Consider the following 21,854-nt stretch of genomic DNA (forward strand, 5'->3'; position numbering starts at 1 on the left):
GGAATGATTTACTTGTTTTCTTTTACCTTCACCAACTTGCCATTAATTTCTGGAAGTTCTCCAAGTTTCCTATTGTCTAGCATTCGGATTTCATAAGACTGGCCTAGAACAAAAAGTAACTACATATTATATTCATCATAAATTAACTTCCCAAGATTCAGAAAGAATGAAATTCAGTTGGTTGAATATACAAGAGTATATAACATTATTAGTATTAGTAACAACCATAATCCTTTACTGTATGCTAGGCACAGTGCTAAGTGTTTTCATAAATTATGTCATTTAATTGATACAATTCTCTAAGGTATTATCAATTCCAGTTTCACACATGAGGAAATTGAAACACAGAATTTAATCAACTTGTCCAAGGCCACACAACTGGTAAATAATAGAGCTGGATACAGTAATACTTCTCAGACAGTGACCACTGGGGATGTCCAGGGAACATGGATTAGAAAGAGAGAGACTGGAACTAAAAATGGACAGGTAGACAAAAGAAACCAGTAATATATATCAAATACGACACTGAGGCTTTGACTTTAACAGGTCACACTAGAAAGATGTACTTTTTACATATAAGTGTACCTAATTAAATATCATGAATCCAGCAGGTCTGCAATAATACTAATGAATAACACCATATCTAACCTTGATTGAGATATGTCAGGGTTTCATCATGGAGTTTCACTGCTGGAGAGGTGGCAGCACAAAGCACGTATTGAAAAGGGAGGATTTTATTCTCATTATCTGGAGGCAAACTTGACTCTTCTTGCTTAAAAATGGGCAATGCTAGGACATCACTGAAATAAAACAAACAAATGACTTACTTTAACATCTGACAATGGTGTAAGAGCCGATTTATTAATGAAACCATTTAACTGCAATTCGCTTTGGAAAACCATAAACATGACACACCTTGGAGAAGTTTCTTCCTAACCATTCAGTTCAGATTACCTGCTGTAATATCCCTCTGACCACAACAATGTGGGCAATGACAGACATTCACTATTAAAACCACTTAAGTGTCCAAAGAGAGTGTTTCTAGGAATCATAGACAGGGACTCCTAAAAGGGCTCTGAAAATTGTATGCAGAGTTCCCAAATGTCAATTTAGGACACTCAGTAATGTATTTGTTCCCAGAAAGGTACCAACTGCAGAATCTTTATAACCACATCAGCTCATCTACTCTAAGGATTAAAACAATAACCAAAATTCCAAGAAACCACATGAAAAGCACAAATCAATGACCAGTATATATTTCAAGGTCAGTTTACATTCTGTGGAATACAACTAATATTGATATATCCCTACCAGCTATCTCCTCCAAGAAAAAGCTTCTTATACTTCTCAGTTTATCTAAACTTGCAAACCAAAGAGACACATCCAATGAATTCTAATATGTTGCTCATTTTTATGTGCTAAAGAGTACTGGACCAAGTTTGAAATCCTAGCTTTCAGTCTCTAGAACCTTTGGGCAAATCTTGGGCAAGCTCTCTTGAGTCTTCATTCCTTCATCTATAAAATGGGAACCACATTTGCTGCAAAGAGTAAATATATGAGAAAATATTTCAGAAACAATAAGGGGCTAAAATGGATGGAAAAGATTAGAAATAATTTCCCCTCAGGGAGAGATATACCATGTTCTTGGACTGGAAGAATCAACATTGTGAAAATGACTATACTACCCAAAGCAATCTACAGATTCAATACAATCCCTATCAAACTACCAATGGCATTTTTCACAGAACTAGAACAAAAAATTTCACAATTTGTACGGAAACACAAAAGACCCCGAATAGCCAAAGCAATCTTGCGAAAGAAAAATGGAGCTGGAGAAATCAGGCTCCCTGACTTCAGACTATACTACAAAGCTACAGTAATCAAGACAGTATGGTACTGGCACAAAAACAGAAATATAGATCAATGGAACAGGATAGAAAGCCCAGAGATAAACCCACACACATATGGTCACCTTATTATTATTTTTTTTTTTTGCAGTACGTGGGCCTCTCACTGCTGTGGCCTCTCCCGTTGTGGAGCACAGGCTCTGGATGCGCAGGCTCAGCGGCCATGGCTCACGGACCCAGCCGCTCCACAGCATGTGGGATCTTCCCGGACTGGGGCACGAACCCGTGTCACCTGCATCGGCAGACGGACTATCAACCACTGCGCCACCAGAGAAGCCCTGGTCACCTTATTTTTGATAAAGGAGGCAAGAATATACAATGGAGAAAAAACAGCCTCTTCAATAAGTGGTGCTGGGAAAACTGGACACCTACATGTAAAAGAATGAAATTAGAACACTCCCTAACACCATACACAAAAATAAACTCAAAATGGATTAAAGGCCTAAACGTAAGGCCAGACACTATCAAACTCTTAGAGGAAAACATAGGCAGAACACTCTATGACAGAAATCACAGCAAGATCCTTTTTGACCCACCTTCTAGAGAAATGGAAATAAAAACAAAAACAACAAATGGGACCTAATGAAACTTAAAAGCTTTTGCACAGCAAAGGAAACCATAAACAAGACGAAAAGACAACCCTCAGAAAGGGAGAAGATATTTGCAAATGAAGCAACTGACAAAGGATTAATCTCCCAAATTTACAAGCAGCTCATGCAGCTCAATATCAAAAAACCAAACAACCCAATCCAAAAATGAGCAGAAGACCTGAACAGACATTTCTCCAAAGAAGATATACAGATAGCCACTAAACACATGAAAGAATGCTCAACATCACTAATCATTAGAGAAATGCAAATCAAAACTACAATAAGGTATCACCTCACACCAGTCAGAATGGCCATCATCAAAAAATCTACAAACAGTAAATGCTGGAGAGGGTGTGAAGAAAAGGGAACCCTCTTGCACTGTTGGTGGGAAGGTAAACTGATACAGCCACTATGGAGAACAGTATGGAGGTTCCTTTAAAAACTAAAAATAGAACTACCATATGACCCAGCAGTCCCACTGCTGGGCATATACCCTGAGAAAACCATAATTCAAAAAGAGTCATGTACCACAATGTTCACTGCAGCTCTATTTACAGTGGCCAGGACATGGAAGCAACCTAAGTGTCCATCGACAGATGAATGGATAAATAAGATGTGGCATATATATACAATGGAATATTACTCAGCCATAAAAAGAAACAAAATTGAGATTTGTAGTGAGGTGGATGGACCTAGAGTCTATCATACAGAGTTAGGTAATTCAGAAAGAGAAAAACAAATACCGTATGCTAACACATATATATGGAATCTAAAAAAAAAAAAGGTTATGAAGAACCTAGGGGCAGGACAGGAATAAAGATGCAGATGTAGAGAATGGACTTGAGGACACGGGGAGGAGGAAGGGTAAGCTGGAACGAAGTGAGAGAGTGGCATGGACTTATATATACTACCAAATGTAAAATAGATAGCTAGTGGGAAGCAGCTGCATAGCACAGGGAGATCAGCTCGGTGCTTTGTGACCCCCTAGAGGGGTGGGATAGGGAGGGTGGGAGGGAGACGCAAGAGGGAGGAGATATGGGGATATATGTATATGTATAACTGATTCACTTTGTTATACAGCAGAAACTAACACACCATTGTAAAGCAATTATACTGCAATAAAGATGTTAAAAAAAAATTTTTTTTTCCCCTCAGAAGTCCAAGCCATGGTTAGTGAGAAAGAATATTCTGGGCCTTGGAGACCAACTGTTGTGATCAGCATTCAGTCCAGATCAAACTTTAAAAGGATCTTAAGAGCTGTACCAAATTAAAGAGTATTTCAAATTATCTCAAGACATGCCATGAAATTCTCAAAATAAAATGTATTTTAATTTAAAAAATATGTACATATACTCACTAGAACAGTTAAAATGAAAAAGAATGACAACCCAAATATTGGCAAGGCTGTAGACTAACTAGGACTCTCATACTTTGCCAGTAGGAATGTAAAATGATACAACCACTTTAGAAAAAGGTTAGGCAGTCTCTTACAAGAGTAAACACGCATCTGCCCGTTGATCCAGCAATTCTACTCATATGTATTTATCCAAGAGAAATGAAAATATAAGACCAACCACAGACTTATACATGAATGTCCATAGCATAAAAGCAAAAACTGGAAAGAATCCAAATGTTCATAATTAAGAAAATGGATTACAAACTATGGTATACTCATACAATGGAATACTACTCAGCAAAACAAGGAATGCAACAAAATGGATGAAGCTCACAGACATGATACTGAACAAAAGAAGCCAGAAAAAAAGAATATATCATGCATGATCCCATTTATGTGATGTTCTAAAACAGGCAAAATTAAAGAGAACAGTGGCTTGCTAGCAGGGCAGGGACTGACTTGGAAGGTATACAGGGAACTTCCTGGGGAGAGAAAAGTGTTCTATATTATGTTTAGATGTGTGTGGGTTACACGGTCGTAACTGTACAGCTGAAATTTGTGCATTTCAATCCATATAAATTTTACCTAAAAGAAAAAAATAAATTATTGACTGGAGGATGGGAAATGGTATAAATGATAAAAGAGTAGTAACGTTGTAATTTTTAAAGCTGGGGGATAGGTACAAGAGGGTTCATTACACTGTTTTGTTTATATATGTTTGAAATTTTCTACAATGAAGTTTTTTTTTTAAATAGAAAAAATATGTATAGGCCACAGAGTACTTCCAGGTATAAAAGAAAGGCAACAGATACATAACATAAAAAACCAATTGAGATTCTAAAGGGTTAGAGGTCAGGGATCCAGTGATTCCTGTCAACATTCCCCACATTCAAAATGAAATACACTCAAACCTTTACCTGTAATTTAAATATTATGCTTATACTGTAAAACAAAGAGATCAAAATCAATTTTACTATCTAGAGATGGAAAGGCATTCCTTATATGCACCTATATCCCTCAGCAGTCTACATTATCCCCAAACATTAGATTATAAGGTTATTACATTCAGGCAAAAACAACAATTAATAGAAAAGTGACTGCAATCATATGAATCATATATATAAGATTATAAATTCTTACTGGAATATAAAACAAGCAGCAAATGTTCTCATTATTGACCTAAGAATACACATAGGTACAATAAAAATTTAATGGCATGAATGTTAAAAAAAAAAAAAAAGGGAGGGCTAGAAAAAAAGAAATTTCTCTTTCTGCTGATGTCTAAATAGCAAAGACATGTTATGAGTTGAATCCAGTCAGCAGAGATATAAACCAGTGTTTATGAAACACAGGTTTCTTGTTGCTAAAAAGTATTTCAAAGGCAAGAAAAACAAAGGGTGCTTTTCCTCTTCCTTAGGCCTGAAGGTGTGTGTGTTTTGCTTACAGGGGTGGGGTTAAGAGTGGAGAAGGTGGGGAATCCTTTCTGTCCATATTAATTTGTCAGGCAAAACATACTATTGTTCCCTTGAGATTATACAAAACTGCAGAAGCACTGGGGTTTCTAAAAAAGTACTGTCCCAGTTCTTCCTCTTCTCAAAATCAGGAAGCTACCACTGTTCCCACAGCAAACAGTATAGAAAATAAAGCAAAACACTACAAAATTAAGAAACATGAGATTAGTCTTTAGGAGACTTTGTTGCCTTATCATCCTCAAATGCATCATAGCTGATAATTCCTTGAAAGATTAGTGGCTATTACCAGGAATCAAGGCAAACTGGATTTTGCAACATAGCAACAGCTGAAACATTATGAATGTAGGGGGTTTTTTTCTTCTCAAGTATCAGTGCCTAGTAAGGTTAATATATAACAACAGTTCCTAGTCTTCTCAATATAATATGGCATTACACCTAACCCCTCACGACTAAGCAAAGGACTGTCACTTGAGGCTGGAATTCTAAAATTGATTCTAAAAGCTACCCCTAAAATTACCTCAAAACAGCACAGCCAACCGAAATACACAAAACTGTGTTATCTCATGAGAGATTTTAAAATCTAAAATGCTCAAATATATTTGAATTACTCATGTTCCCACCACACTGTGTTGCTTTCACTCTGCTGCAGGAGCAAGAATACCACTCAGTTCCACATTCCCAGAGGTGGGGGCTAAAGGTCACTGGCAAACCCAGCTCTAGGCCCCTGTTTACACCAAAACTATAACAAAAAATTCAGCGAGAAACAATTTTAGAAATACAGAAGCCTGCTCCTTCTCAGACATAAATTGAGTACAGATTTGGAAAACCAACTCTAGTGGACTCTAAGTAGTTGCTACCCATGTATAATTCAGCATTTTATTATATTCTTTGATTGCCTCATATACTTATTCATTCCAATGAAACATGAGCTATTTAAAGGGAGTAACTTCTCTTTTGTGTGTTTAGTAAACACGTGTTGACATGATTTATATTTTTATTTTTTTCTCCAGAATATTCAGCCCTAATACATTTTTTAAAAATAACTTTATTTATTTATTTTTGGCTGCATTGGGTCTTCATTGCTGCACACAGGCTTTCTCTAGTTGCAGTGAGCGGGGGCTGCTCTTTGTTGCATGCGTGGACTTCTCATTGCAGTGGCTTCTCGTTGCGGAGCATGGGCTCTAGGCACACGGGCTCAGTAGTTGTGGCTCGCAGGCTCTAGAGCACAGGTTCAGTAGTTGTGGCGCACGGGCTTAGCTGCTCCACGGCATGTGGGATCTTCCCGGACCAGGGCTCAAAACCGTGCCCCCTGCATTGGCAGGCGGATTCCCAACCACTGCACCACCAGGGAAGTCCAGGCCTAATACATTTTGATCATTTTCGAATTTTCAACATCTCACAGTATCTCTGATCAAATATAAGGATATAGAAATCTTACCTGTTAAAGATAAGTATATGTTAAAAATGTGCACTGCTAAGCAGAAATCCACACCTGAGAGTAGAGGCCTAGCAGAAAGCATTTGAGTGGAAGTAACTGAGGAACAGAAACAGTATCAGGTATGATCTTTCCTGTATGTAACTGGGATTCCATGAAGAGCTGCTTCAGGGTCCTCTGAGGTATAAGTTACCCTGTGACATAAGACAGCCTCTTAATGGTCTCTACTAATGCACAGCTATGGTTTAACCTTCTCCCCCAGGCTTACCATTTCTTGAAACCCTCTTCTAGAGAGCCTGGAGTAAAGAGAGGGTGAGGTTTGATGAACTTTACCTTGAGTAAGAGGCAAACAGACAGATGTCCACAGCACCTAAGGAAATTAGAAACTAACTTGGGACAATAAGATGCCATGAACTTCTGGGCTTCCCTGATGGCGCAGCGGTTAAGAATCCGTCTGCCAATGCCGGGGACACGGGTTCGAGACCTGGTCTGGGAAGATCCCACGTGCCGCAGAGTAACTAAACCCGTGTGCCATGAGCCTGTGCTCTAGAGCCTGCAAGCCACAGCTACTGAAGCCTGCACACCTAGAGCCCGTGCTCTACAGCAAAGCCACAGCAATGAGAAGTAGCCCCACAATGAAGAGTAGCCCCTGCTCACTGCAACTAGAGAAAGCCCACGCGCAGCAACAAAGACCCAATTCAGCCAAAAATAAATAAATAAATTTATTTTTTAAAAAAATGCCATGAACTTCTAACTTCCCTATTTATAACACTTATTTAGACTCCATCACTATGAAAATAAAACATGAAATAAAACATGTCAATATCCCTATGTTAGTTACAGAATGAAAAGGCAAGAACTGAAAAGACTACACCCTACACTGGGGTCAGCTTCAAAAGAAAAAAACATCCAGTAAATAATTGGTAATAACACTTTTAAAGAGGAGAGGACAGCAGACTGATTTCCTTGGATTTGTGGGAAGGATGGAAGGGCAGATCAGGGAGGACACCTGGCCAGGAAAGATAGCCCTGCAAGTTTTAACATGAAGCCAGTGAGATGCCCTAACTACCGAGTAATGGTGAAATTAAACTGACTTTCTTGGTAGGAGCCCTCTGTCACAAAGTGGTAAAAGATTTTTGCTACCTGAACATCTGGTGAAAAATCTCATTCAACTAGAAAGCAGCATATATAGTAAAAAATTTGCCTTGCTAATTGTTCTATCACCCAGATGGCAGAATAAGTAGAATTATAATTCTGAACCTAAGTTTGACCAATCAACTTAGGTTCAGAAAGAAAAACTGATCAGAAAAGAGGAAGTGGTGAGAGCCTCAAAAGAAAGCAACCAAACCAGGCAGGCTGGAAGAAGAAGGAACACAGTGGGAGCAGGCTTCAAACAGTGAAGAAGACAGGACTCAAGCTCAAGGTCTGAGATGGGAAAAAGTTCTCAAAAATGAAATCTGCCAATCCCACATTATCTGAGATAGAGGGAGAAAAGAAGGGAGGTATCTAAAGAGACTGGATGGAAAGGTCACCAATCAACTCAGACTTAGAAGGACATGCACAAGAAAACTAAATATATAAAAGGAAAGAAACCATTTTTTAGAAAATGGCAACAATATATATAAGAAGCAAGCTTGAGCTGAAGCCCAGAATGTGCTGAGGCTTGCAAAACAGAGAAGGCACAGGTACAGTCTTTGATGTAAATGGCATATTACTAATTAATATAAAGCAGAGACAGAAGAACATCTCAATTCCTGTTTTTTCTTCTATCTTTTCTGTAAAGAAAAACCATCTTGAGAATAGAAAAAGAACACCAAATATGGGATTAATAGATCATGATACATAAGACTATCAAAAAGTACCTGGAATGAAATTATATACCTGGATGAAATTATATACCAGGAGAATCAAAGAATGTGCAGATGAGATCCATTGGTGACACTCTGTGGGTAAACTCAGACAAATCTCATGATTCTGATAATGCCAAATATCATATTAGCTTTTTATGTCTGTAGTAGCAATTTTCAAAATGAAAAAAGAGTATATTCTTCCTACCTTATACCAGAGCGATCTGATATGAAGTCCAAGGCAAGACTGCAGAAAAGGTTATTCAAAGAATAGTTTATGAGTTATTTAGGCAGGGCACCAAGAATCACTGGAAGCCATAACCAAACTATCTCATTTTCCTTTTTGAATATGGTTTGACCAGGGAATGCTATAAGCATAAATATATCTGGATTTCAGCAATGCATAAACCAGTCTCTCTTGATATCCTTGTTGAAGGTGAAAAATATGAATTCTATAAGTTAAGTGGCTTTAAGATAACTACACAACTGCACCTAGAGTGCAGGTAAGTCTAGAAGAAGGTTTAGTGATACGCCACAGGACCCCAGAGAAACCTGTCCCCTGCAACATGTTTTAGAAATAAATGACTTCGATGAGGACACTAAAGAGGACGATGATCAAATATGCAAATGACAGGAATCTGGGACGGGAAAGCAATTTCATATATGATAGGATCAACTTTTAAAGTAATTCTAATTGGCTGGAATAGGAGGCTAAATCTAACAGGATAAAATGTAATAAGGATAAATATAAAGTCATGCACTTAGTACTAACAACAGCAACAACAAAATGGCCCAATATATGTGAGAAAGACCAGGACTTAAAAAAAAAAAATTATTTGTGAGACAAGCAATGTAACATGGCTGCCAAAAATGCTGATACCAGGTTTCATCAAAAGTGAAGTCTGAGGGGCTTTCCTGGTGGCGCAGTGGTTAAGAATCCGCCTGCCAATGCAGGGGACAGAGGTTCGAGCCCTGCTCCGGGAAGATGCCACATGCCGCGGAGCAACTAAGCCCGTGCACCACGACTATGAGTCTGCGTTCTAGAGCCCGTGAGCCACAATTACTGAACCTGCATGACACAACTACTGAAGCCCATGCATCTAGAGCCCGTGCTCCACAAGAGAAGCCACCGCAATGAAAAGCCCACGCACCGCAACGAAGAGTAGCCCCCACTCACCACAACTAGAGAGAAGCCCATGCACAGCAACAAAGCCCAATGTAGCCAAACATAAATTAATTAATTAATTTAAATAAAAAAGTTATAGGGTTTCCCTGGTGGCGCAGTGGTTGAGAGTCCGCCTGCCGATGCAGGGGACATGGATTCGTGCCCAAGTCCGGGAAGATCCCACATGCCGCGGAGCAGCTAGGCCTGTGAGCCATGGCCGCTGAGCCTGCGCGTCCGGAGCCTGTGCTCCGCAACGAGAGAGGCCACAACAGTGAGAGGTCCGCGTACCGCAAAAAAAAAAAGTTATAAATAAGATCCCCTTACAGAGCACAGAGCATCACTGTCATCTAAATTTCTATCTCTGCACAGCAACAAATCTTACTAAATCATTCTACAAACACCTAGTGTTTTCCTACATTCCAGTTCATTGTCCTTACAGTATTACTCATACGTGAGGAAGCATAAATGAATTATTTAAAAATAGTAAAGATTACGTAACTCAACAGGGCCTACTACGTTTATGGTAGGTGCTTTATACAACTCTACCCTGAGTAGCTTAACTCTACTCCCCTGGAACTTCAAACTTCAACTTCAAACCTGGAAAAGGGACTGTTCGGTATGACCTCCAAACACAAGGAAGCAGTAGATAAAACAACACATCTGGATTTTATGCTGATGATGTCCTTGAAAGAGATATTGGTCATCTGACAGTCTTTCTTTATGAATACTGTTTCTGGAACTTTTTCCCAGATCTCAATACTGGGCTTAATGTTCTTTAAACACTTTAAGAAATGCTTCTAGGTATAAACCATTCTTCAGCAGTTAGGAGACCAGAAATTTGAATTGTTGTCATTTATTATGTACATCTCAAAGTTTACCCAAAAATGAAGCTAATTTCTTTTTTCCCTCCAAGTCTTTGTTGTTGTTGTTGTCGTTTTAAATATTTATTTATTTGGCTGCACTGGGTCTTGGTTGCGGCACACGGGATCTTTTTAGTTGCAGAATGTGGGATCTAGTTCCCTGACCAGGGATCGAACCCGGGCCCCCTGCATTGGGAGTGTGGAGTCTTAGCAACTGGACCACCAGGGAAGTCCCCCTCCAAGTTCTTGAATCTCCCTCATTTCTACCATGCTGAATTATTTGCCAATTACCACTTATTTCCTTCTATAAGCAATGTTTTTTATTTTCCTTTAACTTAGAAAGTCACTAAAAACTTCTCATTTCAAATCTGTGTAGAAGCCTTACTTACTTTGGAAGCTGAAAAGTATCTGACCAATATCAGATACAAATTCACTTCCAGAGAGCTTGTGAGATATTAAAAGTTTAGTCAAAGCAACCTGAATCAGCAAAGCCCGACCTCAGGAGATTTGCCAGATATAGGCCTGCTTTCTGTTTTTTTCCAACATTACAGGATTAGCTCCTACAGCCTACAAATCTCATTAAAACACTGCTAATTGAAAACATCACCTGTGGCATCATTAGTACCAGGCTCTTTCATTAAATTTCTGAAATCACCGACTCTTCCCATTTAGGTGATGGATGACAACCATGGGTTCTATATTCCAGGGAATCTGGCAGTTTTGAGATAAAAAAAATAGAGCTCCCATTTCAGTATTCAAAGATCTGATATCCAGCATCATATTATGACCTATCTGGGAAAACAACAATAGTTTTTTGTTCTTGTTTTCCTGTGACTAAGGGAAACCACGCTTAGCCCCTATATTGCCGAACCTCAAAGCTTCTTTTCAGGTCCAAAATGTCTACCAGTTCTTTTGTTTTTGTTTGTGTTTTTGTCTTTGTTTTGCAGTTAAGCTTCCCTCCCTCTTCACTAGCAAGAATCACTCACCACCTTTGAGGTTCTTCTGCCTCGCTCATTCCATCCCCGCTACCAAGCCCAGCTAGCTAGCTTCAAAGCTGGACAATCTCCCTAGTCCCCCATTCCTCCCTGCAGTGAAAGACAAACACAGACATTTTTCTGTTTGTTAACGCTTTAACCACTAATGACTTTTGGGGAAATCCTAGAAGTATCAGAATACCAGTCCCATGAAATGGTAAAAAGACTTTAGCTATCCCTCTCCCCTTTATGCTCACAGTGGCAGGGCTTATGAAAATTTCTCCTCCTTCAGACCACATCTTTGAGGAAGGTCCTTTCTTCTAAAATGGCCAACATATTCCCTGGAGATGATGCAGTCAAAGCAGATCTGTTATTTGCTCCCCTCCTCTTGTAGACAGAAGGCAGATAGGTAGGTAGGTAGATAGATGAATAAACAGATGATAGAGAATTAATTTGCATTTCTAAGGATATGCAGAGCAAAAGACACCCAGTTCACTAAGCTTCAACCCTTCTCAGGAATGATAACTAGCTTTTTATCATTATCCTCCAATCTACAGCCAGAGTAACCTTTAAAAATGTAAATCTAAAATGTCCCTACTCTGTTTACAATGCTTCAGTGGCTTCCCAATGAAATCGTGATAAAGCACTAGCTCCTCAACACAGCACTCAAGGCCCTTCCAAACGACCCAGGTTACTTGTTCAGTCTCATCTCTCATTATACTCCCCACCTCTCTTTTCCCTCTTTAAAAGTTTCAGCTGACAAACTGTAGCTCTCTTCCCTTGCTCCCCTCCACTCCCACTCAACTACTACCATTGATTTTTTACATGTAAACTAGCACTTAATCCACACAATAACACTGTGGGGTAGGAGCAACTGTCTCCCCTCCTTATTTGCCAGTTGAAGAAACTGAGGATCTAGTAATTTGAGATGTTAAATAATTTGCCCATGGTTAAACGGCTAGTAAATAGCAAATATAAATCCAAGTTTATTTATCCATTCACTCAATATTTTGTGTGCACTTATGGGCCTGGCACTGTTTTAGGCAGAGAGGAAACAGTAAACAAATTTTATCCAAGTTTTATCCTTCTTTATTATCACTCAATGCCTGGCATAAAGCAGCACCTGTTCAAAACATTCCTGAGGAAAAAATGTGATCAAGAGCTCCTGTGCAACGCTCCGAAGATACTTCTAAAGGTGAGGCACGCTAATACTCCGCACATGGCTATCTGTGCAATTCACACTAACAGAACGATAGTGTCAATTAACTGATTTCACAAAAAGGGCTCAAAGCTTTTGCAATGGTTGATTCCTCTGTCCAGAAGCTGAACTTCCAGAATTCTGCCTGCCTGGTTCGTTTTCATCCTTCAGGTCTCTGCTATACTGTCAGGTCTACACAGAGACATTCCTGGTCACTCTACCTAAAGCAGATTGTACGCATTTTCATCAGGGCACTTTTTTCTGAAATTTCCTTGTCTATATATCCGTCTATCTATCTATCTACCTACCTATCTATTTACTACTCCTCCCTCCATAAGAATGCAAACTCCAAAGAGTGCAAGGACCTCATCTGTCTTGTCCTCCTAGTATTAACAAAGCCTGGCCGTAGTAGGTACTCAATAAATACTGTTTAAATGATTACAACAACAGTAATAATAGGAATAGTAATAATCCCATTAGAAAATCCAGGTCGTCATAATTAGGTTACTCAGCAATGACTGGGTTATACTTGTGGATGAACAGTCCAGAAAATGCTGCTATCATTTATTATCAAATCTCTAGTGAGCACTTGGCTGTCTACCACCCCCGTGAAGAGCTTCTGAGTATTTGCATGTTACTTACAACTGCCTCCCCACATACAATTTTACTAATTAAATCTTTCATACGATATTTCTAAGCATCTTTCACTACCAAACCTACAAGCCTTGAAAGCATCTTTTCTTTTGCTCCTGATACAATGAACGCAAAATTCCACCTCCTAGGAAAGGCTAATCCTTACCCACAGACTTACAATCCATGCATTCTCAATTCCCAAGAACTTTATTCCCTTGTTTGTCCCCATGCATGTACCATCAATCTCCCTTTATTGGATTATACCCATTAGCATATATTCACGTTTGAGTATCTCCCATCTTTAACAAAAAAAAATCTTCTCACATCTCCCTTCAACTACTACTACACTTTGTATCTTTCATAACTAAAATTATCTATATGTATTGAGTGTCCATTTCCTCATCTCTGATTCATTCCTCAAACCATGACAGGCTTTCACTCCCCATGGAAAGTGCTTGTCTTGGTCACCAATGACTTCCATGTAGCCAAACTAAAAGTCACTTCTCTGGGCTCATCTTACTTTGACTCTCAGCAGCATTCAACATAGCTATAACTGGGACTTCCCCGGTGGTCCAGTGGGTAAGATTCCGAGCTCCCAAAGCAGGGGGCCCAGATTCGATCCCTGGTCGCATGCCGCAACTAAGAAGTCCGCATGCCACAACTAAAGATCCTGCATGCCACGACGAAGATCCCGCGTGCCCAACTAAGACCCGGTGCAGCCTAAATAAATATTAAAAAACAAAAACAAAAGCCATAGCTGTAACTCCTACACTGGCTATTCTCCTCTCTGGCCTCCTGAATATCCTCTCCTAATTTTCTTCCTACCTCACCAGCAATGCCTCCTCAACTCCCTTGTGACAACCCCTCTTCCTCCATAAAACCTCAGGACTTGATTTTGGCTCTTCTCTTTCTACACTCCCAGATGATCTCATTAATTCCCATACACCTAAATAATACCTTATTCTGATGACTCCCAAACATATCTACTAGGTCCAGACTTCTATTTTGAACTCTAAATTCCATATTTAAATACCTATCTAACATTGCCTCTTTGATGTCTCTCAAGGATATCAAATGGGCCAGGTCCAAAAGAGAACTCTCAATCTTCCTCCAAACCTGCTCAGCCTACCTCCCCTCCCCCTAGTCCTCCCACCCTTGTACTGGATGGCAAATCAGAATGCTCAAACTAGAACCCTTGAAGGAATCCTAGATTGATACTTTTCCCTTATCTCATGCCCATTAACAAGTCCTATGAATTTTTATCTGAAAAATGTATCTTGAACTCATCTTCCTTTCAGTAAAGTATAGGAATTAAGAGTGTAGGCACTGGAGTTAGACTACTAGAATTTAAATCACAGCAATAATAACAGCTAGCATTTACTGAGCATTTACTCTTTGCCTAACACTGTCCTAATTGTTTTATAATACGTATATTAACTCATTTAATTTTCATAAGAACCTCATGAGGTGGGTACTATTATTATTATTTCTATTTTAAATTAAAGCAGCAGAGGTTAAGGAACTTGTCTAAACCCGATAGAACCAGAATTCATACTCCTAAATCTAGCTCCAGATCTCACTATGCTAGGTTGCCTCTTGGAAAAACGAGACAAAAGATAGGGGGAGATCAGTTTAAAGCTAAGGCAACAGTCTGGGTAAGAAATAATGAGAATCTGAATGAGTAATGAAAGTAGGGACAAATTTATGAAATATTCAGGTAAGTCTTAAATAGAGAGTTATATCATGTTCAAGGACTGAAAGACTGAATATTATAAAGGTGTCAATTTTTCCCAAACTGATCTGCAGATTCTATCCCACTCAATATCCCAACAGATTCAACTTGACAAGTTGATTCTAAAATTTTATCAATTAACAAAACCAAGAATAGCCAAGATACTCCTTAAGAAGAAAAAACGTAAGAAATTTACCCTGTCAGATATCAAATATTATTTCGAAGTTTTTAGTAATTAAGACAGAATGGTATTGACTCAGATAGACAAATTAAACTATTTCACGAATACAGAACCCATAAACTGACCCCACATATACAAAAATTTGATTTATGACAGAGCTGATTATCACTGGTCAGTGAAAAAAGGACTGACTTTTTAATTAACAATGTTGGAAAAACTGGATATCTATATGGGGAAACATGAAACTGGATCCTTAACAATACCCAATACAAAATTCAAGTAAAAAAAACAATTCTGGGGGCTTCCCTGGTGGTGCAGTGGTTAAGAGTCCGCCTGCCAATGCAGGGGACACGGGTTTGAGCCCTGGTCCGGGAAGATTCCACATGCCACGGAGCAACTAAGCCCGTGCGCCACAACTACTGAGCCCGGGCTCTAGAGCCCACAAGCCACAGCTACTGAAGCCTGCACCTAGAGCCCGTGCTCTGCAACAAGAGAAGCCACTCAATGAGAGGCCCACGCACCGCAATGAAGAGTAGTCACCGCTTTCCGCAACTAGAGAAAAGCCCCCGCGCAGCAACAAAGTCCCAACACAGCCAAAAAAAAAAAACAATTCTGGGAGTTCCCTAGAGGTCCAGTGGTTAGGACTTGGCTCTTTCACTGCCATGACCCGGACTCAATCCCTGGTTGGGGAAATAAGATCCCACAAGCTGCATGGTGCACTCAAAACAAAAACAAAAACAAAAAAACTAAGTGGATTAAAGATTTAAGTGTGAAAAGCAAAACTGTAAAACTTTTAGAAGACAATATAAAAGAATAATTCTGGGGGCTTCCCTGGTGGCGCAGCGGTTGAGAGTCCGCCTGCCGATGCAGGGGACGCAGGTTCGTGCCCCGGTCCGGGAAGATCCCACATGCCGCGGAGCGGCTGGGCCCATGAGCCATGGCCGCTGAGCCTGTGCGTCCGGAGCTTGTGCTCCACAACGGGACAGGCCACAACAGTGAGAGGCCCGCGTACCACAAAAAAAAAAAAAAAAAAAAAAAAAAAAGGAATACTTCTATGGCCTTAGAGTAGGCAAGAATTTCTTAGACATTAATGTCATATACCATAAAAGAGAAGACCGATAAATTATAATACACTAAATTAATAACTTTGGAACCAGTGACACATAAAATGAAATGATAAGCCATAAACCAGAAGATACCAGCTATACACATAAATGATAAAAGATGAGGATCCAAAATATATTTTAAATTCCTATAAATTAATATACAAAAGACCAACCCCTCTGCTCCCCACAAATAAAAACTTGAATATTTACTTCTCAGGAGACAACATAAATAACGTAACATATGAAAAGGTGCTCAGACTCACAGGAAATCAGGAGAATAGAAATTAAAACCACAATAAAATCCACACCCACTAGATTGACAAAAATTAAAATTCTGACTAAATAAAGTATTGGCTAGGATACGGAACAACCAAAACACTTAAAGTATACCAGGAAAAACAATTTAGTACTATTTTTTATGAAGAGGCACAAACTTCATAATCCAGCAATTCCATTATTCCTACAATCCCTCTGCCTGGAATAGATTCTCTAACTTTGCATGACCAAATCTTACTCTTGAGATACCACCTTCAGAAGGTAGAAGTAGTATTTCTATGTTCTGAACTCCTATAGCATTTTATAAGTGTTTCTGGCATACCAATTTCTAGCCTGCATCATACATATTTATATTCAAGTCTTATCTTCTCTACCAAATTGTAAGCAAATAGAGAACAAGAACCTGCTTGATTTGTCTTTTAATCACCATAGCACTAGACACAGCACCTGCATAAGGGAGCATATGATAAAGACTCAAAGCTACAGAATCAAGCTGTACAAAATCTAGCACATAGAAGGCACTCAAATATTTGTTAAATGGGTGAATAAAAATTTGCTTAGTGACTAACTGAATCAACCAGGAATTGCTGTGCATACCAAACATGAACTAGTGGTGAAATAAAAATGAGAACGCTGATTCGTGTACCCAAAGTCCCAAATGAATTTTTCTCCCAGATTCTAGCCTGATGATGCATAGTGAGAGTCAACTACCAGCTACAACTGGAAACTACTGCCAACAAGGCAGATAAAGAATGAGGGCAGGATAGGAGGAGGTGGAAAAAAGAAAAAGAAGGTAATAAAGTAGAATAAGTAAGGAATGGCAACATTATTGGATTGTAGGTCATCTTCCATAAGAATTATAAGAGGGCAAGAAAACTAAGAAAGCAAAGAAATATTTATAGGGGCTTCCCTGGCGGCGCAGTGGTTGAGAATCCGCCTGCCAGTGCAGGGGATACGGGTTCAAGCCCTGGTCCGGGAAGATCCCACATGCCGCGGACCAACTAAGCCCGTGCACCACAACTACTGAGCCTGCGCTCTAGAGCCCGTGAGCCACAACTACTGAGCCTGTGTGCCACAACTACTGAAGCCCTCACTCCTAGAGCCTCTGCTCCACAACAAGAGAAGCCACCGCAATGAGAAACCCGCACACTGCAACGAAGAGTAGCTCCCACTCCCGCAACTAGAGAAAGCCCATGCGCAGCAACGAAGACCCAACACGGCCAAAAATAAATAAATAAATAAAATAAATTTATATATATAAAAAAAGAAACATCTATAGACCTTTAGTAACAAAACAACAAATGGGATAGGACGATTTTAAAGATGAGGAAAGCTAGCCAGCAATAGATCATGCAGTAGAGACTTTTTTCCTTAAATTTATTATGCAGTATTTCAGACATATAAAAAGGTTTAAAAAAAAAAGTATAACAAATACCTGTGTATACTCCACTCAGCTTCAGAAACAGAGCATTAACAGTTAAAGCCCTCTGTATACTTCCTCAGTTATAGCCCCCTTCAACTCTCAGAGGCAACAGTATCCTGAATTTGGAGTTAAACATTCTTACTCACGTCTTTATATTTTTACAGCAGTGCCATTTTTTTTAAAAGTAGTGGATAAATTTTGTGACAAAGGGAGGAATTTCATCTGTCCATCATAAGGGACTGTGAATGAAAGGGAAAGAAAAGGAACAGTTAGTAACAACTGATTAACTCAGGACGAAAAGATGAAGCTTTGGAAGATGGATAGGTGACAGCTGAAGGGGAAAAAAAGGAAAGTAAACAGTACTGAAAAAGTAGCACAGCAAAAAAGAAACACCAAAAAAGAACAAAAATCAGTGTGAATGGAGAGAAACAGCTGCCTCAGAAAATGCTATACTATTGTACTTGCCTTTGAAACAAAACAGAGTGAGAGTGAGTTCAGTTCATTCACTCAACAAATCAGCACGAACTATTTACTAGACACTCTTCTCAGGTACTAGGGATATAGCAGAGAACAGAACAAAGTCTCTGCCTTCAAGGAACATTTATTCTAGTTGGGGAAAGAGGCAAACAAATGAATAACACATCAAATATTGCAGAAAAGATAAAAGAACAGAGAAGGCAGAGTGCTGGTGTGAGCGGAAGGACATGCTTGCTATTTTATGTGAAGGTAGTTAGAGAAGGCCTCTCTGATAAAGTGACATTTAGGCAGAAACCTAAAGGAAGTAAGGAATGTAGAAGACTATCTCAGGAAGAGTTACAGCAAATACAAAGGCCCTGAGGTGGGAGTGTGCATAGCATTTGAGGAACCGAAAGAAGGCTAGATGTGGCTGGGGTCAGCAGCAAGGAGAAGGGTAGACATGGACAAGATGGTCACAGAGGCACCACATGTGGAGCAATGCCAGAACTGAAGCTTTTATTCAAAGTGAGATGCAAAATCACTGGAGCGTTTCCAAGAGAAAAGTAACATGATCTGGTTTACATTTTAAGTAAGATAATCATATAATTTATCACTCAAACAGAGACACTGGTGAGCGAAGGAGGGTGCTATTGATAGTTATGTTAGGACAAAAGGCATTAAGAAGACTTTAATTTTTACAGGCTGCTGTGTGGAGCCAGCCTGAAGGGGTTCCTCTGGCCAAATCTGGAACAATTGATCAAAATATACAGTGATAGTAAAAGACTGCAATCTATTGAATAAAGTAAGAATCTATGAGGCTACACTGATAAAAATAAATAAGAAAGAAAAGCTCTTTTTTTAAAAAAGTGATTCAGTTATATATATATATATATATACACACACACACACATATATATTTTTTTCATATTCTCTTCCATTATGGTTTATCATAGGATATTGAATACAGTTCCCCCATCCTATATATAATAGTTTGCATCTGCTAACCCCAAACTCCCAATACTTCCCTCCCCCACCTCCCTCTCCCCCTTGGCAACCACAAGTCTGTTCTCTATGTCTGTGAGTCTATTTTGGTTTTGTAGATATGTTCATTTATGTTGTATTTTAGATTCTACATATAAGTGATATCACTTATTTGTGATATTTGTCTTTCTCTTTCTGACTTACTTTGCTCAGTATGATAATCTCTAGGTCCATCCATGTTGCTGCAAATGGCATTATTTCATTCTTTTTTTTATTGCTGAGTAATATTCCATTGTATATATATATATACGACATCTTCTTTATCCATTCCTTTGTTGATGGACATTTAGGTTGTTTCCAAGTCTTGGCTATTGTAAATAGTGCTGCTATGAAGATAGGGATGCACGTATTTGGAAAAGCTCTTTCATATAGTAGAAAGCCAACGAACCAATTTAGAAGGAAGGATATAATTAGAAAATCATCTATTAGCAACCATCATAATGATAACTGATTAGGGCAAGAATCATCAATAAACACTAAAACTGATAGGTAAAAGTTTGAAAAGTAATATGATATTTACATAGTCTCGAAGTATCTCCCCACAAGATACTTATCAATTACAAAAGACAAACTTACAAGGGAGAAAACTGGCATATGCCACTTGCACTAAATGGCCAAAGTTAACATTGCCAGTAATGGAACCAATCAACAGCATGTGCATCCTAATATGATACACAGAGAAGAATTCAGCATCACTTCTTAGGTATTACTACCCAAAGTGCATTAACTGAATTTAATCATGAGAAAACAACAAACCCAAAGTGAGGGATATTCTACAAAATAACTGCCCTGTATTCATCGAACTGTCAATGCCATGAAAATACAAAGAAAGACTCAGGAACTATTCTAGATTAAAGGACAAGAAAGACATGTCAGATGACTGACACGAGATGACTAGCGAAATGTGGATAAGTTCCATAGCTCGATAATGGTATTGTGTCAGTGTCGAGTTCCTGATTTTGATCATCATACTGTGGTTGCATTAAGAGAATTTCTTGTTTCAGAAAAAGGCACATTGAAGTATTTAGGTGTTAAGGGGCATCATATCTGCAACTTACTCTTTAATAGTTCAGAAAAAGAATAATTCTAGGTGTCTGAAAAGAGATAGGCAGAAAGCTAAAGCAAACTTAGTAAAAGTTAACATTTAAGGAATCCGGATGAAGGGTATGCAGAAATTCTTCAGATTATTTTTGCAAATCTTCCACAAGTCTGAAATTATTTTTTATTTAAATGAACAAAATATCCACACACAAAGGTTTCAGTGTAGACAATAGACTGGGTGGGGGGTGGTGCGTGCAGAGTTAAAAGCAGGGTTGGACCATTTAAAAGGCTATTGTAGATTAAGGACAGAGGTCATGGAAGATAGCAGAGTAGGAAGCTCTAGGAATTGGTCCTTTCACCAAAAGAACTATTGAGCTGGCAAGAAATGCTTAATTACTTTGAAACTCTGGAATCCAGTCCAACACTTTCAGCATCCAAGGGAGTGCCTGATGAAGAAAGAGGCTGGTAAATTTTATTTAATTTCAGCATTTGGCATAGCACCTATCATCCTCCAGCTCCCAGTCCCATGGGAGGCAGCAGTGGGAACAACAGCCCAAGATCCTGTTGCAGCTTGCTGGTGCTAGGGTGGGCAATAGGGATCTTGTCCTCCAAAAATAAAGGTTATGTGTCTTTCTTTCTTTCCTTCTTTTTTTTTTTTGGCCACACTACACAGCTTGAAGGATCTCAGTTCCCCAACCAGGAACTGAACCCAGGCTACAGCAGTGAAAGCCCAGAACCCTAACCACTAGGCCACCAGGGAACTCCCAAGGTTATGCGTCTTGATCACTGCTTTTGACTGCTGAGGAGCTGGCAAAGAGGCTCACCATTGTTTCAACCCCCATGGCTGAAGTGGCTTCCCTAACAAAGTGAGATGAAGAGATTCAAAAAAAGAGAACACTCTCTTTTTTCCTTGTCTTTTCTTATTGGATCCAGGCATTTAAGGAAATCTCTTTCAAGTCACTGATGGGGTGGAGATAACAGAAGCGACTTTAGTGACCATATACAGCAAGGAATATAGTCTTTGCAAAACTAGTTTGGAAGAGTCACTAAACTTAGAGACAACTGCAGCTTTCATCCAGTAATGACAGTAATCTCTAAGAAGGGAGTAGAATCTGATTTCC

General features: G+C 39.2%; 1 protein-coding gene across 3 annotated transcripts in view; it reads right to left on the reverse strand.

The window, feature by feature from the left end:
* The window catches only part of TFCP2 (transcription factor CP2), a 50,849-nt gene that overhangs the window by 15,450 nt on the left and 13,545 nt on the right, over positions 1 to 21,854 (reverse strand). For all 3 annotated transcript variants that reach the window (XM_060024780.1, XM_060024779.1, XM_060024778.1), the window contains exons 2-3: positions 649 to 800; positions 27 to 103 (exon numbers count right to left, since the gene is read on the reverse strand). In XM_060024780.1, the coding sequence (XP_059880763.1) occupies positions 27 to 103; positions 649 to 800 (229 nt within the window). The remainder of the gene's footprint in view (positions 1 to 26; positions 104 to 648; positions 801 to 21,854) is intronic.

Source organism: Delphinus delphis, chromosome 11 (genome assembly GCF_949987515.2).
Source record: "Delphinus delphis chromosome 11, mDelDel1.2, whole genome shotgun sequence".
Classification (NCBI taxonomy): domain Eukaryota; kingdom Metazoa; phylum Chordata; class Mammalia; order Artiodactyla; family Delphinidae; genus Delphinus; species Delphinus delphis.